The sequence below is a fragment of the Globicephala melas genome, chromosome 11 (assembly GCF_963455315.2).
Source record: "Globicephala melas chromosome 11, mGloMel1.2, whole genome shotgun sequence".
NCBI lineage: Eukaryota > Metazoa > Chordata > Mammalia > Artiodactyla > Delphinidae > Globicephala > Globicephala melas.
This window is the reverse complement of record NC_083324.2, coordinates 92,352,740-92,380,217: the sequence shown is the minus strand read 5'-3', so window position 1 is coordinate 92,380,217 and position 27,478 is coordinate 92,352,740. Positions and strand designations below refer to the sequence as shown.

The 27,478-nt window shown below is 37.1% G+C and overlaps 1 protein-coding gene across 1 annotated transcript in view; it reads right to left on the bottom strand.

Annotated features, from left to right (window-relative positions):
• Nucleotides 1-27,478, bottom strand: part of RANBP9 (RAN binding protein 9) — an 89,782-nt gene that overhangs the window by 53,880 nt on the left and 8,424 nt on the right. The window contains exon 2 of the mRNA XM_060308063.2: nucleotides 20,761-20,872. Coding sequence (XP_060164046.1) covers nucleotides 20,761-20,872 — 112 coding nt within the window. The remainder of the gene's footprint in view (nucleotides 1-20,760; nucleotides 20,873-27,478) is intronic.

Below are 27,478 nucleotides of genomic sequence, written 5' to 3'. Positions count from 1 at the left end.
GTGAGAAACTTAAGTATTTTAAGTAATACTGGCCGAGAATTTTTTCCAACCCAAAATTCCAGAAAGCTCAGAGAACACCAATAGGACAAATACCCAACATCAATACCTAATTTATCATATTCAAATTGCAGAAAGTCAAAAAGAAAATATTAAAATAAGCTAAAGAACCAAAAAAAACAAAAACAGAAAACCAAAACTCAAACCAAACACCTTACCTATACGAAAGAAAAGTAAGAATTACATCAGACTTCAGAAACCATACAAGCAAGAAGAGACTGGAGTGAAATATTTGAGTGTGAAAGAAAAAAAATCTACCAACCAGAATTTGATATCCAGTGAAATTTATCCTTCAAAAAAGGACAAACAGACTTCATCAGACAAAAACTGAGACTATTTATTGCCACAGACCTGTCTTGCAAGAAGTTCTTCAGAAAGAAGGAAATATAGGTAAGAAACTCAGATTTACATAAAGAAAGAAAGAGAGTCAGGATAAATGAAGATAAAATATTTTATTTTTCTGATTTTGAATTGATCTTGGATAACTGTTCAAAATAATAACAGCAACAATGAATTATGTAACCACATTTTATAGATAAGTGAAAGGAGTGACAGCAATATTATAAGGGACAGGAGGGAGGAATTGGTTATAATCTGTTACAAAGCACCTGCATTACCTGTAAAGTGGTAAAGTGTTACTTGAAAATGGACTTTTATTAGCTGAAAATGTCTACTGCAAACTCTACCAATAAAATTTTTAAAAGAAGTGTAATTGATATCTTAAGATAGAAGAGAAAATGCAATCATAAAAAAATGCTCAATTAAAACCAAATGGGTGGCTTCCCTGGTGGTGCAGTGGTTGAGAGTCCGCCTGCCGATGCAGGGGACACGGGTTCGTGCTCCGGCCCGGGAAGATCCCACATGCTGCGGAGTGGCTGGGCCCGTGAGCCATGGCCGCTGAGCCTGCGCGTCTGGAACCTGTGCTCCACAACGGGAGAGGCCGCAGCAGTGAGAGGCCCGCGTACCGCAAACAAAACAAACAAAAAAAACAAATGGGGGAGAGATTTTTAAGAAAGCAACAAGGAACAAACGCAATGAATAGAAAAGTTATAATCAAGGTTGATATCACCCCAACTATAACAATACTCACTTTCAATGTGAAAGGTCTAAATACACCAATTAAAAGAAACTGACAGACTGAATAAGAAAACAAGGCCCATGTATCTGCTGTCTACAAGAAACCCACTTTAAATATAAAGACACAGGTAGATTAAAAGGAAAGGATGGAGAAAGGTATACCATGCTAATACTAATCAAAAGAAAGCTGGACTAGCTATATTAGTTCCAAACAAAGCAAATTTCAGAACAAGGAAAATTATCAGGGGTAAAGAGGAGCACTATGTAAAGTGTCAACTCTTGAAGAAGGCATAACAATTCTTAATGTTTATGCACCTAATAACAAAGTATCAAAAGATATGAGGCAAAAACTGACAGAACTGCAAAGAAAAACAGTTAAATCCACTCGTATAACTGAAGACATCTACAAACCTGCATCAGTAACTGGCAGACACAGCAGGTAGAAAACCAGTAAGGATACAGTCAAAGTCAACAGCATCATCAATCAACTGGATTTCACCGACATTTACATCCAATAACATAAGAATACACGTTCTTCTCAAGTTCACAGAAACATTCACCAAGAAAGGCCAGATTCCGTGTTAAGACATACCTTAACACATTTTAAAAACTGAAATAATACAACGTACACTCTCAGTGTACGTTGTTTAATAAACGTCTAGTTTAATAAAATTAAACTAGAAACCAATAAAAGTTGAAAAATCTCAAATATTTAGAGATTAAACATTACACTTCTAAATAACAAATGGGTCACAGAAGAAGATTCTCAGGAGAAATTTTAAAATTATTTTGGATTAAATGAAAATGAAAACATAACTTATCAAAATTTGTGGGATGCAGCTTTAAAAAAGGTATTTAGAGGAAAATTTATAGCACTGATTATAATAATCTAAAATCAATAATTTAAGCTTCTACCTTAGGAAACCAGTAATTAAGAAAAATATTAATTTTTCTTAATATTTTAGATTTTAGGAAGAAAAGAAATAATAAAAATCAGAGCAGAAATCAATGAAATTGAAAATAGGAAAACCGAGAAAATCAACAAAACTAAAAGCTTGTTCTTTATATATTGCTAGTCATCAGGGAAATGCAAATCAAAACCACAATGAGATATCACCTCACACCTGTCAGAATGGCTATCATCAAACAGACCACAAATAACAAATGCTGGCAAAGATGTGGGCAAAAGGGAACCTTTATATACTGTTCATGGGAATGTAATTTGGGGTAGCCAATTAAAAAACAGTTCTAAAAATAGAACTACCATATGATCCAGCAATTCCACTCCTGAAGAAAATGAAAACACTAATTTGAAAAGATACATGTACCTCAGTGTTCATAGTCACATTATTTCCAATAGTCAACATATGGAAGCAACTTAAGTGTCCATCAACAGATAAATGGATAAAGAAGGTGTGATACACACACACACACACACACACACACACACACTCTCTCTCTCTCTCACACACACACACACACACACACACACACACACACGAGTGCTATGCAGCCATAAAAAAGAATTCTGCCATTTGCAACAACATGGATGGACCTGAAGAGTATTAAGCTTAGTGAAATAAGTCAGACAGAGAAAGGCAAATACTGTATGTTACCACTTATATGAGGAATCTAAAAAATAAAACGAATGAATATAACAGAACAGAAACAGACTCACAGATACAGAGAACAAACTAGTGTTTACCAGTGGAGAGAGAGATGGGAGAGGGGCAAGGTAGGAGTAGGGGATTAAGAGGTATAACCTACTGTGTATAAAATACATATTTTATACATATACTATGGATAAAATAAATAAGCTATGTGGATATATTGTACGGCACAGGAAATATAGCCAGTATTTTATAATAACTTTAAATGGGGTATAATCCATAAAAATATTCAATCACTATGTTGTACACCTGAAACTAACATAATATTGTGAAGCAACTATACTTCAATCAACCAATGAAAGGAGGACAGAATGATTCTTCCCACCAAAAGAAACCTAAAAGCTGGTTCTCTGAAAAGCTCAATAAAATTAATAAACCTCTAGCCAAACTAACAAATTATTAATATCAGAACTGAAAGAAATCAGCAATTACTGTTGTCAGTAATAATATCACTAGTGATCTCATGGACATTAAAAGGAAAAAAATTTAATAATAACTTAATAATATAGATAAAATGGACCAATTCATAATAACTTAGATAATAATTTAATAATTTTGATTAAATGGACCAATTCCTTAAAAGACATAATCTACCAAGACTAACAACAGAAGAAACAGATAATCTGAATATGCTTCTATATTAAAGAAACGATTAAAGAAATTCAATCAATAATTAACAACCTTCCAAAAAGGAAAACACTACACTCAAGTAGTTTAATTGTTGAATCCTACAAAACATTTAAGGAAGAAATGATACAACTGTCTACAAATCCCTTCCAGAAAATACAAGCAGAGGGAAGACTTCCTAAGTCATTTTTTGAGGCCAGCATTACCTTAATATGAAAACCAGATAAAGAGATTACAAGAAAGGAAAAGCACAGACCTATTTCTCAGGAACATAGATGTAAAAAATCCACAACAAACTATCAGCATATGAATCCAACAATGTATACAAAAGAATTAAACACTACAACCAAGTGCAGTTTATTCCAGGTATGCAAAGCTGGTTCAGCCTTTGAAAATTAATATAATCTTTCATCAATTATTTAGAAGAAAAATCATATGATCATAATAGAAAAGCACTTGACAAAATGTAACACACTCATTCATGATTAAAACTCTCAGTAAAACAAGAATATAGGTAAACTACACAAAAACCTGTTTGCAAATACTTATTACACCTATACTCATAACTGACATAACCTGGAAACAACCCAAAGTCCTTCAACTGGTAAAGGGATGATGAAACGTGGTACCTCTTGACAATGGACGACTACCCAGTAATTAAAAGCACTGAACTATTGGTTCAAGCACCAGCATGGTTTTAATCTTGAATGTGCTATGTGGTCACTATAAATGCTGTTATAAAAATAGTATTAAATAAAATGTAAAGACATTAAACAATAATGGGGGAAGTATGTTATAAACAGCTTGTACTGTGTGCAAAGAAACAATGCTTTCCAAAAGGGTAAATATGGGGTAGATATGGCCCTTTCGAGTGAAGTAATTCAATGTCAAAAAGACTGGTGAAAAGACATTTCTGTCCTATAGGATTGGAATTAGATTTTAATTTACAAAGTAATTTATTGAATCAGTGTGTTATTTGAAACTCAAAAGCAATTTTACAAACATAATTTCTTAACACAAGTGTTTAGGAATTTCAGAAATAAAGGAAGTTTCAAATTATATGAATCTGAATAACTTAGCTGCTCAGTAAGCATTCCTCTAATGGGCCTAACGGTCATCTATCAAATTTCTTGCTTGATGTTTAATTTTTAAATTTCAAATTCTGAATAGTATTTTCACGTTACTCAAGGTACAAGAGGGATCTTTTTGTCTTACAGGATTTTAAAATTACTTAATACCTTTTGAAATAAAATATTTTATTTCTGTCAAATGGCATCATAAATATAATGAAATAAGACTCCAAATAAGAGCACCAAAAGATAAGTATTGCTGCAAGATTCACTGCTGTATGTATATCTAGGTAATATTTCTACATAGAAACTCAGGGACACTTATCTGCAACTCACAAGCTATCAATCTTAAACATTTCAAAAAGATATGAACATACATCTATCTCTTCTTTATGAAGAAAAAGAAGAAACGTATGTCTACTCTCAACCATTAAAAGTGAACTGCTGACATATATCCAACTGGTGATTCATTCAGTAGTGCTATAAAATTAAATCAAAATCATTTCATCAAAAGTTGCAGATAGGGCTTCCCTGGTGGCGCAGTGGTTGAGAGTCCGCCTGCCGATGCGGGGGACACAGGTTCGTGCCCCGGTCCGGGAGGATCCCACATGCCGCAGAGTGGCTGGGCCCGTGAGCCATGGCCGCTGAACCTGCGTGTCTGGAGCCTGTGCTCCGCAACGGGAGAGGCCACAGAAGTGAGAGCCCCGCGTACCGCAAAAAAAGAAAAAAAAAAGTTGCAGATGCTCCTGTGAAAATACATTAATCAAATTTTTAAAAGATGCATATTTCAGGGGTAAAAGAAAAAAAAGCAATCACGAACCAAAAGGTTTAAAAAGTATGAAAAAGCAAACAAACAAAAAGAAAGCAATTGTCTAGAAAGCTAAGATTATGAATATATCAGATATTGTATGACAGAGTAAACAGGTAAACTTCACTGGGCGGCTGCACTAGTCATGTTTCTTATCTCCCGTAACTTATGTGAAGTTTTGACATCTTAAAGAGCTTGCTGGTCAGAGACTGCTCCTTCCCCATCTCTGACCAGCCCCTTCCAAGGCAAGCCTTTTCTTAAGAGATAACAAAGGGCCTGGCCAGGAATATGCCTCTCATATACAAACCAACTGATTCTGAGTCTATAGCCCCCATCATCTCCTTATTTTACTCTCACACGCAAGCCAATTTTTCCTGCCCTAAATCATCTCAGGTCAAGTCCCAAACAACTAGAGATCAGCCCTATAGCGCAAGGCCCGCCAATATTATTCAAACCAGCCAATCCTAAACTGTTTACCCTGGCTCGGCCTTGCCTTCCCCCACTATCTTCTGCCACCTGACTGAAACCTGGTGCTTCTCCTGTGACCCTGCATGGCATGCGTAACTCCCCTCTGGGTCCTGTGAGTATAATAAACTTCCTGCCAAGCCTCTGCTGTCCCAACAACTTTACCATACCATATCCAACATGCACATTCTTAGATATGCACTATTAATATACAAAAAAAATTCAAGAATATGCATATCTAAAATACTACAAATTAAGTAGTAATCTCTAAATGATATCTGAGCCAACAGAATTGAGGTAAAAATTTTACAACTGAAATTAGAGAAAACAGAAATTCTTTTTCTCAGTATTACTATTCCAACCTAGAGCATTTGTCTGTGGTAAAAAAATTTTTATTCTAATTCTACACGGACAGTAAAGCAGCTACTTCTTTCTATATATACCATACTAACCCCTCCCTCATTTCTCCCAAAGCAAAAGGATCACAGAAAACAAAAATTAACAGGCTCTACTTCTTGCCTTTGGAAAGTCCACAATAATATACATCAACCCCTGAGTTGCATATTCTTCCACTACCTCTCAAATAGCTATATAAATACAAAATACCTTAAATTAAGGCTGGCTATGTTTCCCAAGATGGACTTCAAGTACCTTTTCATTTTTCCGGCCTTTTAAATAATAATTAAGACAATAAACTCTACGATCAACAAAAGCAGAACACTATTTTTAGAGTTTCTCTAATAACTATCAAAGAATCTGATCTGTAGTTAATTACAAGAGCAACAAATCAATTTTTTAAAGTAGCGTGTTATAGTGTTAAATGTAGGGTAATGAAAATAATTGATCACATAATAGGTATAAAACACATCCTACTTTCACCTCATAGGCACTAAATTATTTACAACTCCAATAAAGTGAAGTTTTTGGTTAATAAAATTAATTCTTTATATTATAACCCATATTTAAAATCTTCTTACTTCTCATCATCTCCCTAAAAAATTGATGAAGAATGAAGAGCAGTAATTCCAAATCATGCAAAGAAGTTAGTAAGAAACTGCCTCACTTCAATTTTATAAACTTTACAGATACTATCCATCATACCAAGTGAGGTGTACCTATAACTCTGGAGATTGGGGTGTACTTTACTGTTTTTCAGCAATAGCGTTTCTCTCCACCAGTGTTCTAACTTAACTTTTTCATTGGAAGTCTCCATTTTTTAATATAAATAAGTAGGAAAATGGTGTTTTTATTAGCATTATATGAGAATTAGGAAAAAAATTACATCAGAAATGAAGAAAACTAAATGGAACACAAGAGTGAATAGACACCAGAAGAAAAGATGAAACAGAATGCAGGAAATTTTTAAAATAACAAAGGAGGAAAGAAAAAAATTTTGTGAGTAAATGATACAGAAGTTAGGCAAAGAAGATCCAACATACTCAAAATTGGAGTCCCCAAAAATGAAACCTGTGTAATTGAAAAGAGCAAATATTGAAAATTATCATAGAAGAAAACATTTCTGAAATAAAAGAAGACTTGAACCTATTATTTAAGGTCATACATGAAGGTTAACACCAAGACATATTCAATACTGGTTCCTTAAAGAAAAATCTTTTGGGCATCCAAGCAAAAGACCGAATCTCTTGCAAGGAAAAAAAATGGCATAAGACTTTGACAGTGATACTTCATATCCAAGTCCACAAAGCTCAAGAAAATGTAAACCAGGGATTTTATATCCAACCAAACCTTCAAATATAATGGGTGTAATGGTCACAAACAAGTTATGAACCAGAAAGGACTTAAATAATATTGTTCCCATGAGCTCTCCCTGAGCTCTCTAGTAAAGAATGAGCTTCAGACAACCAAAAAACCCTAAGAGAAGCTTTGAAATAAGATCTGGTGGTAAGTATTAAATATACTGAATTTAGAACTAACACTAATGATGAGGGAACAGAGCTGTGTATGCAAATGTTATGTACTTTTAATGTATATGTGTGTGTGTGTGTGTGTGTGTGTGTGTGTGTGTGTGTGTGTGTATAGAGAGAGAGAGAGAGAGAGAATTAATTAACAAAATGGAGAAGGGGAGAGTTTACCAAAAAGGGAGTGTTCTACGGATACACTAGACTACCTAGATGAATCTCAAATGCATCATGCTAAGTGGGAAAAAAGCCATATTCTAAAGGTTACATTTATATGACATTTCCATTTATATGACAAAATACACTCTGGTTTCAAAAGGAAAAACTATAGGAATAGAAAACAGATCAGCAGTTGCCAAGAGTTAGGGTATGGGGGAGGATTTGATTATAAAGAGATATCAAGAGGGAATTTTGGGAGGTGAATTGTTCTAGATCTTATTATGGTGGTTGTTACATGGTTCTATGCATTTGTCAAAACTCACAGACCTACGTCATCACCCTCAAAAAAGTGAGTTTTACTGCATGTGAATCAGTAACAAGTTTTTAAATACCAAAAAAAAAACCAAAAAAAAGATTCTAGGGAAGAGGGAAGGGAAGGTCAAGAAGAGATTAGTAGCTAATTCCATCACTGCTCACAACAGAGGATATCTTTAAAAGAGGAGACTACAGGTATTAGTATAATTTTCTAAATGTAAAAATATACTAACCCCCCCAAAAAAGCAAACAGACCACATCATTAAAAAAAAAAATTCAAAAGTGACAAAAATGTTTAAAGTTTCCTTTCACTCCTATCTCCAGCTAACCACTTCCCCTGTCTAGAAGCAACTAATGTCTGTCACCAGTTACTTGTGAGATCTGTTCACACTTTTCTATGGCATATTTGTTTATATTTTCAAAAGGAAATAATACAAAGAAAATACAAGAACTAGTAAAAATGGTTATCTATGGGAGGAAGACCAGGATGAAGTGAGCCTTCTGTGAAGTGCCTTCTTGCACAGTTTTAATTGGGGAACAATGTAAATGTTCAAATGTTTTATTTAATTAAAACAAAAATCAAAAAGAAAAAAGCAATCCCTATAAACGGAAGATAAACTTAAATATGTGAAATAATATGTCAAGTTGGTGTAAAACTGTATAAAAAAAGGGCTTCCCTGGTGGCACAGTCGTTGAGAGTCCGCCTGCCAACGCAGAGGACACAGGTTCGTACCCCAGTCTGGGAAGATCCCAAATGCCGCGGAGCGGCTGGGCCTGTGAGCCATGGCTGCTGAGCCTGCGCGTCCGGAGCCTGTGCTCCGCAACAGGAGAGGTCACAACAGTGAGAGGCCCGCGTACCGCAAAAAAAAAAAAAAAAAAAAAAGTACTAAAAAAAAATACGGTATTCAATATTTTTTTAGTAATAATATTGGTATGCTAATTTAGAAACGTATAGTTATGTTCTAGGACAAAGCAAATAAAAAATTATGTCAAAAGCATTAGAAACAAAGATTTTCAGAGTAAGATAAAAGAGGTACAAGTGTAAAATTAGAGAATTTAAATAAAACTAATTTGGAAACTCTGACTTTGAAATGTATTAAAAAATAAGATGTGTTCATGGATGGACAGATCTGTGATAAAGCCAACAGAGCAAAATCCTAACTCTAAAATCAAGGTGGTATATGGCTGTTCACTGTATTAACTTGTCTTTATGCTTGAAAATGTTGGGGAGGAAAACTGCTGAGATTCCACACCATCTAAATCACAGAGAAAGCAGCACTGGGATGAAGCACAACTCCTCACCAGCCTGTGTTTCTGTTCCAAAACAGTTACTACTCTGTAATCATTTTAAACATCTCAGCCACTCCTCCTGAAAAACCTACCCAACTGCCAAATCATCCACAGAAAATCAAAAGGTCCAGGACTAACAGACCATGTCTCCTTATTTTGGAACATTTACTTTCATATAAGTGATTCCAGAAGAAGGCAAACAGCAAGCACTCAATGTATCTGAGATAAAAATAAATAGATTGGTTACAAACTTTTTCTGGTTCTGCAAAACTGAAATACGATTTCAAGTAATATATTCTTTATGACAAAGCTATACAACCTCAACAACATATTGAAAGATTATGGGTATCTTCAAGACATCATTAAAATGGGATTTTTCTCTCTGAATTTTTAATTAAACTCATATTAAGTATAGGTAGTGGTACACATAAGCATAATATATTTTTTAAATCTCTTTTACGTGATTCACATACATCTTAAACCAATTTTTCTTTCTCGGACTAATGTTAAAATTTGTTTGAATAGAGGAAAAAAAAAGGCAGGGAGAATATACCCCAAAATGTCAACTGTACCTTAGTATGAGTGGTAGGACTGCACATGCTTTTAAAAATAGTTATGCTTTTCTTCTATTTCACAGGATCTGTTTGATTTTCCCTTTTGCATTAAGAATACATTACCTTACAGCTGGAGAAAAGGTTCTTAAAAAAATTCCACATGCATTTACTGGGTATAAAATAAGTGATGGAGTAAGGGGTAAAGGTGATTTCGGATTTCCGCTACAATGAAGATGGATAACCAACTCGAGAATAATTTAAGAAACGTGATGGTTATATATCTCTAGGGCACTTTTCCCACATTCACTGGGCACTTTGTTAAACATTTTCCTCACCAACAGAAATGCAGCTCCCAATCATCTTTGCTGGTTTCAAAATGTCAGTAAAGAAAAGTCCAAAATCCAAGGCTCACTTTGTTCACTCCATAAACACCAATACCTATACTCTGTACAAGGCACAGAGCTGGGGGTACGCAGAGGCAAAGCTGTTACCCCATCGCCTCCACTCAGGCACCTGTTTTGTGCCTGGCATTGTTCTATGCACTGAGGAGACAGTAGCGAAGAAAATCAACCCAAAATCCCTCCTGCTTCTCTTCACATAAGCTGTCTTTCATTGGTACCTCCTACCTGGCAGCTCCAGAAACCCCACCTCAGAAATCCCACCACACCTCTTCTTAAACCTCACTAGAAACAGCAACATACAAATTTCTCCATTTTTGTCTGCTTTTACCCACTCTACTGATTTCATTTCCTCCTTATCCAGCCTGAACTAAAAAACTGTCCATTTAAACATTCCCTCACCAGTAACCTCAACTACAACTGTCCTTCTAACTTACCTAAACTATGATTTCCCATCCTGTATCAATCATACAATTCAACTTTCCTCCCCAACCAGCTGAGTACATACAGAAAAATGATTTTACATATGTAAACTGCTGTCACTACATGATTTTAAATTCATGGTTTAAAATCTCACAGTTTCTCAATACTTTTACTTCTCTGATCAATAAATATTTACTAAGTAGCTATGTGTGGGCCAACACAGACTAAACTGTGAAAAAGACAGAAGTCTGTGCTCCCGTGGAGCTGACACTCTAACAAGGAAGACAGATCTTACATAAATAATTATGAATATGACGAAATCCTATAAAGGGGGAGTAAAAGTGCTATGAAAGCACATAACAGAGGAGTCTAACCCAGTTTGGAGGTGGAAAGGTTGTCAAGACAGGCTTCCCAAAGTAGAGATGTTTCTGTTCTAATCAATTCCGTATTCCAGCCCACATTCCAAACTTATATTTAACCCCTCAACCCCACTCCCTCAGCAAAGGAACTAGCCTCCTCAACTTGCCTTGGATTCCCTAGTGATTTCCTCTCCTCAATTTACACATATGACCAAGTTTCTCCCGCCCACACGGAAATTGGACTCATCTTTCTAGAGAGTAATTTGGCCAGTGCCTCATGCACCTTAAAAGTGTACATACTTTCTCTTTTGATCCAATAATTCTACTTCAAGAAATCTTTCCTAAAGAAATACAGATACCATGCATAAAAATTATTTATAATAGTGAAAAGAGTTAGAAACAACTTAAATAACGATAGGAGAATAGCTATGGATGTGCCTTAATACACCTGCAACAGACTATGTTGCAGCAAAAAAAAATAAAACAAAAAGAAAAAAGATGGTCAGAGCTTTTAATCTCATAGTAAAGTACTTACACCTGTAACTAGGTTAAAAAATACATAGTAATAAATATGTCTTGGCAAATCAATAATAAAAACAGGATGTAAAAATGTGTAAGAAGGGCTTCCCTGGTGGCGCAGTGGTTGAGAATCTGCCTGCCAATGCAGGGGACACGGGTTGGAGCCCTGGTCTGGGAAGATCCCACATGCTGCGGAGCAACTAGGCCCGTGAGCCACAACTACTGAGCCTGCGCGTCTGGAGCCTGTGCTCTGCAATAAGAGAGGCCACGATAGTGAGAGGCCTGCGCACCACGATGAAGAGGGGCCCCTGCTCGCCGCAACTAGAGAAAGCCCTCGCACAAAAACAAAGACCGAACACAGCCAAAAATAAATAAATAAATACATTTTTAAAAAATGTGTAAGAAGAGTACAGCTGTGTAAAAAAGGTGTATATATAAAAACTGGAAGAAAACAAGTTGAATTATTAATAGAATTTATACAAGATATAATTTTCTTAGGCCGATTTTTCTGAATGGATGGAGAAATACTGTTTCCCACAAGTGCTGCACAGCTAGGCAGTCCTCCAGCTCCACCAACTCCATCCCTTACCTCTAACTCTCTGATGCACTGCACTCATTCCCACCCCAACTTTAAGGAAACTGCCAGAATAAAGATTAACAACCTCCTAAGTGACAAACCAGCGGACACTTCAGTTCTCCTTTTAATTGACTTCCTTGGCTTCTAACACACAGTACTCTCTAGAATCTTCCTTCTAACTCGGACCATTCCTTCTCAGAATCCTTAGCTAGATTCTTCCCTCCTACATTTCTAGTAAATATGGTGTTTCAGATGTCCATTCTCAGACCTCTTCTTTTTTTACACCACATACTTGGGTGATCATATCAATCCTCATGGCTTCAACAAGTTACATTCTGATGACTCCAAAATCCACCTACAACTTTTCTCTCTCCTAAATCCCATTTATTTTCAGTCAAAGCTCCTACTATTAATTCATCATCTGGATGTCTCACAGCAGTTCAAACAATGTCCCCATCATCTGCAATTTCAAAGTTCTACTTCTCTCCAGTATTTTTTATTATGTTCAGTCACAGCACCATCTATCTAATCGACTGTCCCAGCCAGAACAGTGGAAGTCACCCTTCATTCTTTCCCTTTCAACAGCTACCCTTACCATTCCCACCTCCTAATCAAGTTTTTTCTTTTTCTTTAAAGTCCTAAATAGCTAATAAATCTATCTACTTTCCTCACTAACTCCACTACACAGATTAAGCCAATGCAAAATCATAATGGCCCAACTGGACCTCTTGCGTCTCTCAGACCTCTCTTTTCTGTATCAGCGTAACCTCCCCAAAATGCAAATCCAATCGTTATCATTCCCTTTTAAAGCTAGCACCTAGAAGATAAAGATTATCCATTAGAAGTCCCTTCATGATCACCTCCAGACACATTCATGCCACAAACCTTTGTGTTGCTCCTTCTCCATCAGCAACAGAAGCATCAAGGCTGTGCACCAGGCAGGCACTCTAATGGGTACTTTAAGTGAACTATTTAATCTCATCCTATGAGGCTGGCACTACTGTTTCCATTTTACAGAAAAGGAAACAAAGAGTTTGTCGAAAAGTACAAGGCCACAGAACTAGTAAGTGGCAAAGCCAATATTCAAATCCCCATCTTTCTTGTCCCAAAGTATTTCACTGTATTTCTTAGCAAAAGTAACTAAATCAGCTTCTAAAACAACTATTCATCTTTGAAAACTCTGCTCATAGAGTATCTCTGGAGTAATTCCTAGGAAATCAGTCTAAGGAGGGTAAATAGGTAGCTAAAGGACAGGGATGTGAGAGAGACTTATGTTTAACTTTCTTCCTCTTCCATAACTCTTTGCAAGCTTTCTAGAGGCTTCCTTGATTGCCACCCCATCTTCCAACAGAGTTGGTCACTTCCTCCACCATACTGCTTCTCTACTTTGTTCATATAGCTATTACTATACATTTTTTATGCTATATTTAATTATTTATTGACATGTTCATTTCTATTCTTACCTACAAACTTCTGGAGGGCAGAGACCCTGTCCTGGCCAATCCCTCCTTGTAAACCCTAGGTTCCTAGCACAGTATCTGGTACATAATAGGTACCACCCAACAAGTTAAACTACCTCCTCCTCCTCTATTTTTTTAACCTCTATCACAATTCATCCCTAGGCAATAGCCTCGTAGCCTAACTCCTATCTCTAGCCATCTTTCACACTGCCATCACACACTGCATCCCCTCCCCACCCAGTACTGTTTTCCTAAAACAGATACCCTATCACTGCCCTACTCAAAAAGACTGAAGGCTCCCTACTACCTATAGAGCATTTGCCCTTAGAACTATCATCAAGGCTCTCTAATATGATTCCAATTCCACTCTTACTTCTGTAAACTCTTCACTATAAGCCCTCAAGTCTCCAGCAATATTGAGTCATCTACCTCAGCCAAAGACACCATACAGTTCCATTCCTCCCATGAGACAAGTCCAGCCATTTGTCATAGTCTGGAATATTTTTCCCCATCGAAGTGTCTCAAATTTTTACTCATTTTCTAAGGCCTATCAAACACTACTTCCTTTATAAATCTATTTCCTTGAGCTAGAATTAATCATCATCTCCTCAGTTCTCCCATATACTCTCTCATTCTAAGTACTTAGTATATTATGTCTTAATCTAGAGTTATTTGCATATGTCTGCTCCCTGCTCTGCCCCACCGTACCCTCCAAATACTGAATTCAATATTCCCTGAGAACAAGAACGCACATTCAGTTCACTCAATGCATTTACTGAGTTTCTGCTAAGTGTCAGGTCCTCTACTAGAAACTATGGATAAGACAGAGATAAATAAAATAATTTCTTATACTCGCTCAGCTGCTGCCAATGCCAGATACACCATACCCGTTCAATATATATTCATTAAGTTAATAAATATATAGTTTATTTGATATCTTTGTTCACATTTTCCATCTGTGTTTCCACTTACTGCTTACCTCCAATAGAAACTAGAAGGAAAGACCTTTTAAAGCCTTTTAAACCTAGATGGAAAGAAAGGCCTTTATTTCTCTTCCACTCCCCCAAGAAATAATCCAGAAAGTCAGGAAGCATAGAAGGAATGTTCTATGCTTTTATTATCAGCAGAATTTAGGAACAGAACAGAGACTGGATTACTTGCTGATTTCTCCTGAATCACACTGGCAGAATGGCATCAATATTTTGTTTGAAGAGTTAAAAATATCACACTCATAATAAATTATAATTCTAAAAATTTCCAAATAAAAATTTTATTATCTCTCACATTTATAATTAACTGTATCTCCATTGCCTCTATCAGTATACATAATTTAAAACCTGAATAAAATTCCTGAACTGAAAGTACGTTCAAAAGACACTTTTAGAGACTACTTTTAGAAATTCATCTTGCCAGTCAACAAGAATTAACAAGAACATAAAGTAAATATATACCCTTTAAATATGTCTCCTGAAGAAAATGATTTCATGCAGATAAGGTGATTTAATTTTTGGGGTGCAAAAGGTGTTAGGAATTCATTTTCAAATTAATCAAAAAATTGAGACAGGCTATTTTGTCCTAATAAAGTAAGCTTATTTTGCTGAACATACACAAAAATTATGTTTAGTTTAAATGAAAATCCAAGGCAGAAAACAGAACATATTATTTGTTTCATTCAATAAAAGGAACTTCCTTCAAGCCTCACTTCTTAGGTAATGAAGAAAACAAGTACCAATCAACACAGTCATATTCCTACTTTTCCAAGGCAGACCTAGAAATCATGCATTTTACAAAAAAACTGAGAAGCAATTCACACCCAACTCTTGCCATTTCATGAGAAAACTTGCTACAATGACAATTTCTCGTAATAAAACTGACATCTTGGATCCAAATATTTATTTACCTGTCCTAATCTTGGATAAACACACTGTTTAAAAGAAAATTCAATTTTAAATTAAGTATAATAAACTCTCAGATGAGCATGTATCACTGCAAATGAAAGGTAACTAACAGCTGCTCTTTCTGGTCAAGTCTTTACAATGACATTAGGATTTTAGGAAGGAATTTTTATATCTCTTGATACAGTTCAATATATCTCCAGAAAGACAATACTTGGCCAAAATAAGCTACATGACTTGCTTTTCTTCCATAAATGAACTGTTTGCTCTTTCCTTCCAAAAGCATTGGGTTGGACCTAAAACTGTGTTCAAAAAGATTACAATAAAAAAAAAAAAAAAAGATTACCAGAAATAAACAAAATCAGACCAAAAAAACACAACAGTTTTCTCCAAGAATATACAGGAGGTGGGTACTGTTTCTCATCCATCCATTTGTTCATTCATATGAGTGCTAGCTAAAAAGTAAGTACTAGAATTACAGAAATATAAAATAGTCCCTCACCCTTGAATCTGTACCGTTTTACATCACCAATAAGCAGACAGTTAGCTGTATAAATATTATAATTACAGTCTGCCCAAAAAGCAAAGGAAGCATAATAAAGGCACAATCTTATTTTGGGGAGGAGAAAGTGCCACCAAAAAAAAGTAACTGTAAACTACGACTTGAAGAGTAACTAGTTAAGCTTGGCAAATGGGAAAAGAGACAAGAGAAGGTGAATATAAGGAGGAAGGAAAGAACCTGCACACAACTAGAAACATGAGCCAGCAAGTACCATCAGAGAACTACAGAGAGTATCTTACGGCACTACATACCTGCCATCTACTTTCCACAGATGCCAACTCTGATTAGAAAAAGGTCTTTGGGGGTATTTTTGAAACCAAGTCCCCCTGCCAGGTTTATGGTTAACCTCTCTATCCAAAACTTTATTCCCTTTCTTGTCGCACCCTTGTTCCCCTCAGGATTGAGAAGTATCAAAGAAAAAGGGAGACTGAAACCCAGTAGGCCCCTGCGAGACCTTCCCGGGTACAAAAGCCCCTCCGTGCTTCTTGTTTGTAGGAAAAAGGCTTTAGTCCCTAGGCCTTTCCTGACTTCCAAAGAGCAGACTCAAGCAGTTACTAATTGGGGAAGCGAGGGAATGCAGAAACCAAGGAAAAGCAGTCAAGCAAGAGAAGTGATGACAGCTTTAAACAACAGCAGCCACAGAACAGGGTCCTACTTCCTCCTCAAGGCGTATACATAACAATCGGACAAATATCTTTGAGTAGTTCTGCAGAAACTAAGTCTCCCTCCCAAGAGGCGGATGGTGACTTCGTGCTGACCACAAGCATGTACACCCTGGACAGGATGGAACCAGGAGGCTGATGATTAAGATTCCCAAAACAACACCCTGTTACCTCACCACCAACCAATCAGAAGGAAGTCCACAAGCTGATCACACACCCTACAACCCTCACCCCTAATGCTGCCTTTAAAAACCCTTCCCAGAAAGCCACTGGGGAGTTTGGGTCTTTTTAGCATGGGCTGCCCATCCTCCTTGCTTGGTTCCTGCAATAAACACTGTACTTTACCACAACCCAGTGTCAGTAGATTGGCTTTGCTGGGTGCCGGGCAAGTGGACCCCAGTTTGGTTAGGTAGTATTTTCTAACCTACCCCTCTCCTTTGGGGTTCCATCCCTCTCCTTTGGGGTCACTTTATGTTGATTCAACTCTGTTTAACATCCTACTTTCTATTTTCTGGGGCTTATTTCTCCAAGCCTAAGCTGGCAGAAAAATGGAAATGGAGATTAACTGGATGCCCCAGTTAGAGCTCCCATAGCTCAGAAAAGAGATGAGGAATAAGGACCTTAAATTTAATCAGGGTGAATGCCAAAATGAGAACTGCCCTAAGAAGCATTCCGTTCAATTGAGCTGTCAATTCAGTATTTTTAAGTATATCTCTGTTAAGTCATTTCTTAACCATGTCCACAGTGGTTGACAAGTAATTAATTTAAAATCAAAATAGGGGACTTCCCTGACAGTCCAGTGGTTAAAGAATTCACCTTCCAATGCAGGAGTCTGATCCCTGGTTGGGGAGCTAAGATCCCACATGCCTCATGGCAAAAAACCAAAACATAAAACAGAAGCAATACTGTAACAAATTCAATAAAGACTTTAAAAATGGTCCATATTAAAAAAAAAAAATCTTAAAAATAAAATAAAATAAAATCGAAATAAAGGAACTATTGAGTTTGTTTAAAAAAAACAGGACAGGGCTTCCCTGGTGGCCCAGTGGTTGAGAGTCCACCTGCCAAAGCAGGGGACGTGGGTTTGTGCCCCAGTCCGGGAAGATCCCACATGCCGTGGAGCGGCTGGGCCCGTGAGCCATGGCCGCTGAGCCTGCGCGACTGGAGCCTGTGCTTCGCAACGGGAGAGGCCAAAACAGTGAGAGGCCCTCGTACCGCAAAAAAAAAAAAAAAAAAAAAAACCAGGACAGATAAGAATTAATGAAGACATTAATGATGTCTTCAACATCATTAGTCATTAGGGAAAAGTTAATTAAAGCCACAACAAGAAAACCACTAGATACCTATTAGAATGGCTACAAATTTAAAACAAAACAAAACAAAACCCCTGACAACAGCAAGTGCTACTGAGGAGGCAGAGCCACAGGAAGTCTCACACGCTGCTCGTGGGATCGTAACTAGTACAGCCATGCTGCAAAACGATTTGGCAGTTTCCTATAAAGTTAAAAATACATTTAACAAAGGACCCAGCAATCGCACTCCTTTGTATTTACCCGAGTTAAATGAAAACTCATGTTTACGAAAAAACCTATACATAAATGTTTAGAGTGGTATATTCCTAATTGCCAAAAACTGGAAATAATCTGATGTCCTTCAACTGAAGAGTGAGTAAGCAAACTGTGGTTGGTTCATCCACATAATCAGCAATAACAAGGAATGAACTACCAATACATACAAAAATAGAGATGAACCTCAAATGCATTACACTCAGTGAAAGATGCCAGACTTAAAAGGCTACTCTACTCAACATACTCTATGATTCCATTTATACACCATCCTAGAAACAGCAAAACTATAAAGGAAGAAAACCAATCAGTGGTTACCAGGGGCTGGAGATGGGGAAAGGTTGCCTAAAAAGGGGTATGGAGGAATTCTGCAGGGTGATGGAACTGTTCTATATATTGATTGTGGTGATGGTTACAAGACTGTACACATCTGTCAAAACTCACAGGCCTGCACACTAAAAACGGTAAGTTTTACTACATGTAAAATATACCTAATTTAAAAAAAAATAATGAGGGATTCTGGCAACAAAAAGATGAGACTGAAAAATTACAAAGGTCACATCATGAAGGACCCTGCTAAGAAGCTTTAGATTTTAATCTCAAAGCAACAGGTGTACCAAATAATCTCAAGAAGGGACAGACACAACTGAGTTCTGTATTAGGAAGAAGATGAGCAATAGTTATACTGCTCTCTCACTGCAGTGAGAGCAAAATAGGGAGCAACTGGGAGACCTCAGTAATTTAGGGGACAAAGTACCAAGACCTGACTCAGGCAGAAACTGTAGAAATGGACAGAGAAAGTTTAAGGCAAGAAATTCTCAAGTTTCTAGCAACAGTGTAACCATTAACCAAGCTAGGGCTGAGAAAAAGATTTTAAACAAGCTAAATTTAAATGCCTGTGGGACATTCAAATACAAATTTGGGCAGATATATTGGTCTAGAGCTCAAGGGAATGACCTGAGATGTAGCTTTAGATTTGAGACTCGTCAGGGAATGTGCAGTCATGAAAATATAAGGTCAAGCTCATGCAAAGATACAATATGCAGAGTGAAAGGTAAAGAGAATCCTGGGAATTATCCTGAGCAACACCAGCATTATGGAGTTGGTGATATAACTTGAAGTATAAAAGAACTGGCTTACTGAGTATACAGCAGTAGAGTTAGAAATGGTTACAATCATGTGCCTATTTCAATTTGGGGGTCTCTCAACCACTTTATCGTTGGCTTCTCTGATTTTACCTTTGGCTTGATCACCCTGGGAAAACTAAGGTAGTTAAAAAGTTATCGTTGAACCCAAGGTTTCACTTTGTACTTTCCGTATTGTTGACATTGAGAATATTCAGCAAATAAAGAGGAATGATCTACTGAACATACTTATTTTGTCAATTAAACACAGAAGAAGCACCAAGAGGGGTTAAATGACTCACTTCAAGTACAGGTAAACTTACACAGCCCCATAAATTTACCTTGGTAGCTGCACAAATGACTCTATAGATGCTTTAAAGGATCTCTGATACCACAATGAAGTTATCAGGAAATACCACAGGATAGATCCAATGATTCTACGTAATTAGCTCTCAATCAGAGGGATGCACCGAAATTCCCTGTGGAGCTTTCTCGAAATGCCTATCTTCCAAACTCTACATCTGAAAATACTGATTAAGGAACTTTTGGGGTAAGACCCAAACTACTATATTTTTAATAGCCCCCTAAGTGACTCTGATGTGTACACACACACACACACACACACACACACACACACACACACATACACCCAGTGATCTCAAGTTGAAAAGCAATGATATAAAAGTTGGTTCTAGCACCTACATGAAGTTCTCATTTGGAAGCTTCTAAACTACATCCTAATACTTGGGAATGGCCTCCAACTGAGAGCATACAAACATACAATTCCCTGATCTAAACCTAAAATTCTGAGGCCCCATCCCTGTAAAATATCTATGAATCACCTTTTGGTTTTGGTTAATTACCTTTGAGAAGATTTAATTTCTCAGCAGAATTCAGAAAATGGCAGTGTAAGAAAGGCATGGAAAATGAGTCATTATCTCTCTACTGTTTTATTCCAATTCTCCACTTTAACGACAAACCTACCAGAAAAACCTGGTAATTTCACCAACTCAAGTGTTAACTTCAACTAGTATTTAAGCAGAGCCAGGTACAACATGCTATACTAGAATATTCATATTCCACTTTTCCAATTACCAAAATTTCCCCAAAATTCCAATTTTCCAAATACATCATAAACGGTTATGAATCAAAGCAAAAATAATTACCCGTAAGCAAACGATTTTCCCATCAAAATGTACACTTACCCATCTCTTCCCTTACTGACGATTTTTACTTCAAAATAATAAATCCCACAGGCTGCTGGTATTGGATGCGTGGCACGAACTGAAGCTGCATCTTTTGGGGTTTTGCCATGACCTGCATAAGGAACAGGAAGGAAAAAAAAAAAATCAAGAGAGATAATCAAATGAAAATCTTAACAAATAATTCAGGAACCAATATGGTTTTTGAATGAGATACACATTTCTGCTTTCATCAGTACAAATAATCAAAGACTTAATAACACATTTATCATCACAATTAATCCAATATGCAAAACAGCCCAAGTTAAACATGGAACTCTTCACACTATTACTAGTTTTGATAAAATTTCAGAATCTAAGCACAGTGAACCTAGCAGTCCTTTATGCAAATTAAATAAAGTATTTTAAGGTAGCCGGTATTTTTAAGAGACAAAAGGATACACTTTAAGAACAAGATGAGAATATGATTAATTTTATTAGATCTAAATTTGCATATAATCTATCAAATTCCTAAACAACACTTTTTTGCCAAATGGCCTAACTTTTTAAACCAGAAGCACCTGTATCATACACTATTTTTTTTAATTTATTTATTTTGTTCTTGGCTGCGTTGGGTCTTCATTGCTGTGCACAGGCTTTCCCTAGTTGCAGTGAGCAGGGCTTCAATAGTTGCGGCACGCAGGCTCAGTAGTTGTGGCACACGGGCTTAGCTGCTCCGCGGCATGTGGGATCTTCCCAGACCAGGGCTTGAACCCGTGTCCACTGCATTGGCAGATGGATTCTTTACCACCCCACCACCAGGGAAGCCCTCATACACTATTTTTTTAAGTGAAATTTTTATAATTAGATTGAATTGGCAAAACAGCTTTCTTACTTTAAGAATTTACAATTTTGTTGGTTAGATCCAAACTTTGGATAGATTTTGATGGTTTCACTCATTTCATCATCCACATTTCAACTACCTGAACTTAACAGTTAGATGGGGAACAACGTAAAAGGAAAGCATTTGGTAATATTTATTGTAATATAATTCGACATAAAAATATTTAAGGGCTTCCCTGGTGGCGCAGTGGTTGAGAGTCTGCCTGCCAATGCAGGGGACACAGGTTCGAGCCCTGGTCTGGGAAGATCCCACATGCCGCAGAGCACTAGGCCCGTGAGCCATAACTACTGAGCCTGCACTCTGCAACAAGAGAGGCCGCGATAATGAGAGGCCCGCGCACCCCGATGAAGAGCGGCCCCTGCTTGCCGCAACTGGAGAAAGCCCTCGCACAGAAACAAAGACCCAACACAGCAATCAATCAATCAATAAATAGTTTTTAAAAATATTTAATTTCCTCTGGAAAATCAAACCTCCCAGATACCAAACCTGAGGAAGGCAAAAGAGAGCTTGGGAGACAAGGGCAGAGAGAGGTTACTATACACAGCATTCAAGGAGCCCAGGGCCTCACTTAGGACTCTCCTGGGCTCTATACTCCAGGAGACCTTTAGAAAATCTTCTCTACCCACCTTTACTCCACCCCAAGTCCTGGGAGAAATGCACACAGCCCTGAGATGGTAGAGACCAGATACACAGACAGATACACTTGACAGAAAGCCTGGGAGTGGTCTTGAGGCCAGTCAATTTTCCAAAATTGTAACTTTAGCAAAATTGCATTGTTGGTGTTTAGAAAAATTAAAAATTTTAATATGTAAAAAAAAAATCATTAATCTTTGATCATTAATTCTATCCAAAGGCTGATCCATAAAATTTCTTTGGTCAATTACAGCCTTCTGAGAAACATATCTAACCTCTCGTTGTCTTTTCTTTCTTTTTTAAGAAAGCAATATAATAACCATACTAATGCTGACATCTTTAGGGAATCTGTTAGATAAAGGCTTTTAAACTTTTTAAATTAGCTATTCCTCAATCTAACCCAGAGTTTTATTCACTAAGATCACCTCCCCTGTCCATCACCCAAGACACAAATTACGTTGAAAGCTAGCATGTGCATAAAACCACGTGAGCAAGAGAAAATATGCCCATAAAACCACCAGAAGAATAAAGCTGAAGTAGCATGTCAGAAAGTATTCAGAGAGAGTGAGTGAGACAGACTCCACAATCCCGAAAAGGGCCGTATGAGCAACAATGCTCCAAATCATTACTCAGGTATTCTAGTTAGATATGCTTCACCCAATACAAACTTATGTCATTAATCTTTCAGTCAGACTATACCATTACCTTCATGGGTAGCAGAACTCCCCTTCTCAAATTTACCATGACTGTTTTAAAACTAAACACCTCTTATCAGTCAAAAATTATATCCTGTTTATACAAGAACCATCAAACACCAATGAGATCACATCTTCCCTTACCATACACTCTGTCAAATTATCAATGCGTATCCTACCATTAAACAGTTAAGTTTACACTTGCAATGCAAATTAGCACATGTTCACATGGCCTAAAAGGAACTAAATGAACTCAGCCACTCTATTACCATTCATAGATGTCTTAAGTATATGTCTCAGCAGGATGAACACTGAGAGGTGATAAACTTGGCTAGAAAGATAAAAATGGAAGCAGCAATGTACAGATGCTGATAAAACTGCTTTAATATATGTAGGTAGTATTTACATGGAGCTAAGCAGAAGAAAGTAATGGCATAAATCTGCAGAATGATACACTAATCACTTTTTAAAAACAGACATTTAATAAATTATGGTTTCAGCAAAATATATTTTTCGGTAACATTATGTTCAAATAATTGGCTGCCTGGGAAAAGGTCATGTAAACTAAAAGCACTTTTAAAATTTAGACAGTTAAAAATCAATCTAAAGAAAACCCCAATTAACCCAGGAATCCTAAATCAACTAGCCCTTATTTTTGGTTTTGGTTTTTCTGAAGAGAAGTGACCAAAACTTTTAGGGATAAGGGAATCTCAAAGTATACTTAATAATAGTAAGTGATAACAGTTGACATACATTTAATACTATGTGAAAGGCACCATTCTAAAAGCACTGTACTGACAGAGAAAACAAACTTATGGTTACAAAAGGGTGATGGGGGGGTGGGCAGGGTGGACAAATTAGGAGTTTGGGATTAACATATACACACTACTATACAAAAAACAGATAAGGGCTTCCCTGGTGGCACAGTGGTTGAGAATCTGCCTGCCAATGCAGGGGACACGGGTTCGAGCCCTGCTCTGGGAAGATCCCACATGCCGCGGAGCAACTGGGCCCGTGAGCCACAACTACTGAGCCTGCGCGTCTGGAACCTGTGCTCTGTAACGAGAGGCCACGATAGTGAGAGGCCCGCGCACCGCGATGAAGAGTGGCCCCTGCTTGCCGCAACTAGAGAAAGCCCTCGCACAGAAACGAAGACCCAACACAGCCAAGGATAAATAAATAAATTAATTAATTAATTAAAAAAAAGAAGAGGTTCAGAAGTTAATGATAATATGCTCTGAAAGTAGCTGGTATTCATAGAAATAGAAAAATAAGAATGCTATATGGATCATTTAAAAAAAAAAACAGATAAATAACAAGGACCTACTATATAGCACAGGAAACTATATTCAATATCTTGTAATAACCTACAATGGAAAAGAATCTGAAAAAAATGTATATGTATGTATGTATAACTGAATCACTATGCTGTACATCTGACACTAACACAACATTGTAAATTAACTGTACTTCAATTTTTAAAATGATAAATAAATAAAAGCACTGTATTTATTAACTCATTTCACATTCAAAACAACTTATGAAGTAGGTACTATTTATTATCATTTCATAGTTGAGGAAGCCAAGGGCAGATAAAGAAACTCAGGTCGTACTGCTGGGTGAGAATCCCAAACCAGGATTTGTGCTGGGATTTAAATTCAAGAAGCCTGATCCAGTGCGAGCTCTGAACCCACAGGAAAGATTTAGTTACAGGGAACGTTCTGGGATCACTTCACATGTATTCCCACCTCCTATTCTAGCTACTTTTGTGGGAAAAGAGAAAGAAAACTAATATTTGAGAGTAAACAATCTCTCAAAGTACTAGGTGCTTCTGTATAGATTTTTCTCATTCGACATCTGTGAAATAGGTATAATTTAACCTCATTTCTAAAAATGGAGAAATTCTTACAGAGATTATATAACTTGCCCAAAATTGGTAGAATCGTGCATTAAATCTATGTCTGATTTAAAATCCCCTACATCTTACCATTATGCAAAAATAACTGTAAAGAACTACAGAGTCATAAATCTTCAAGGTTTTAGTATATTCATTATGCTCTACCAAGACACTATAGAAAAATTCTGTAAATGTTAAAAGGATTTGTTCCATTTTAAAATTAACCTTAAGATGTAAGGACTCAAAAAAAAGTTGAGATATAAGATATTAATATCAGAGTGAAGAGCCTATTTCTAATAATGTTCATCAGCATCAGTTTATTACCTTCAATTCTGTGGTGACCAAAGTACAACCCTCACACTACCAAAGTGTACATTTTTAAAACCACAGTCTTCAATGTTAAGTGTTTTCTAGATGGTTCAAGAAGAAAATACATGTACTGCTTCAGGACTCTAAGACTAGCAAGGTCACCTCCTCCTATTCAGTCTGTTGACTGCATTTAACTGAAACAGAAAGGGTTTGAATAAAGCCTTCCCCCAGACCCCTCCACTCTCCAACCTGCAGCCAAGTGCCGTTCTGAAAATATAAATCAGCCTTCCTTGTACCACTAGCCCTCAAGACAACTAACACTCCTTCCCATTCAGCCTAGAAAAAGATAAACTTCCAGAAAACCTTGTTTGATCTTGCCCTCCCTCTGCATTTTCCACCTCCTCCTTTCTGCTCCAGCCACACCGGCCAGGCCAGGCCGTGCCCAAGCTACTCCCTCTAACTGGAAAGCTGTGTACCCTTCCTTCTCAGACTGGCCAGGTCCTCCTCAGCCCTTTTATCTTAGTTCAAGTTTTACTTCCTCAATTATTCTTTCTCTAGTCTCTCTGACTCGGTCTAACCTTTTTTATATGCCCGCCACACAACATTAACACATGTTAACACTTAATTTTGATTATTTTATTGTTCCTGCATTTTAATTCCCAGACCTCTTTATTCCCACTGACTTCCATTCTAATTTCAATCATTCTTCCTGGAGCCACACTCTGGATGCTGACATCACCTGAAACTACTCCACCTCAGAAATATTAAATTGCAGTAAAGTCTGTTTTGCTACAAAGCACATTTCTTGAATACAAATTAGCCCACATGCACTTGATAAACATGGCAATGATATCAGCATAATAAAGAAGTCACTCAGCTCATAACATAGCTTTTCCCAGTACATTAATGAATTAAAGAGAAAATTTTAGCAATAAACAGAGGCCCTAAGTCAAAAAAGCTGGGATTCCTCCAGAAGTGCATTCCTATTGTGCCCAGTGTTTGGTGGCTTCAGGAACTGCTATACCTGCCACTGTATTAACCCATCTGGGGAAAATTCAAGTGCAGTACAGATCAAAAAAAGCTAAGATACTTCCTCTTTGTTTATATCAGTATGGACTCATGCATCTCATGCATATTTATTTTATACTTTGGGTTATAATTCAAGACTAGTTCATTTCTTTTGTTGCTCAAACTGTTCCCCGTTTAGCCACTGGGAGCTTTTTCAGTTGGCTGCTCTGGCGCTCTGACATACCTCCATTATGTGTTTCTTGTTTTTGTTACTTTCTGGCACTACAAGATGCTGGAAGCTCATCTTGTGCATTTCCTACCCTAGTCCTAGAATCAGCCATTTCTCCATGGGGTCCTGGCTCCTTTTATGGGCAAATGGCATTAGAATCCAAGATCTAGGTACTAGGTATGCTCACAGTTACTGGGGTGTCATTGCTTTTAGGCCCTCTCATTGACAAGAGCGAAGAAATATATGTGTGTACACTAAACCCCTGTATATACACACATCTGTGCTTTTTATTTAATCATCTGTGTACATATTAAACTGAACATGAGTTCATACTACTGTCTCCGGCTCTAATCCATTACCATGTGGATCATTCTAACCACTCCAGTGGTGAGAAACCCAGCTCCCACTGTGCACCATCCACTGATTTAACTGTTAAGTTCTAGTATACATGGACAGCAGTATCAGAATTGTTAACTCATATCCCCCTGGGATGCAACTTATCAACAAGAATTCAGTGCTTATATAGTTTCTTTTACCTTTAGTTTTACAGACTCCACTGATTTCCAGTTACTTATTTAGGTCAGTGCCTTTTCCCTCCTCTTCTGAGATTGCTTCATATATTTGTAATATAGTTACACTGTTTTGTCACATGCTACATTCTACACTGGGATTCCCCCCCACCAAGTGACTTTCTAAAAAATATGTACCTATTAAGGTTCACTCTTTATGTCCTAAAATTCTGAGGGTTTGATGAGCACACAGTGTCATGCAGCCACAATTACAGCATCATACAGAATACTTTCATTGACCTAAAACATCCTGTTCTTCGCCTCACTCGCCCTCTCTCCATCCCCTCAAGCCCCTGACAACCACTCATCTTTTTCCTAGCTCTATAGTTTTGCTTTTCCAGAATATCATATCACTGAGATCATACAGTATGTTATCTTTTCAGACTGGAGTCTTTCACTCAGCAATATGCATTTAAGATCCATATGTGTCTCTGTGTGGATAGATAGCTCATTTCTTTTTTATCACTGAATAATATTCTATTGTATGGATGTACTGCA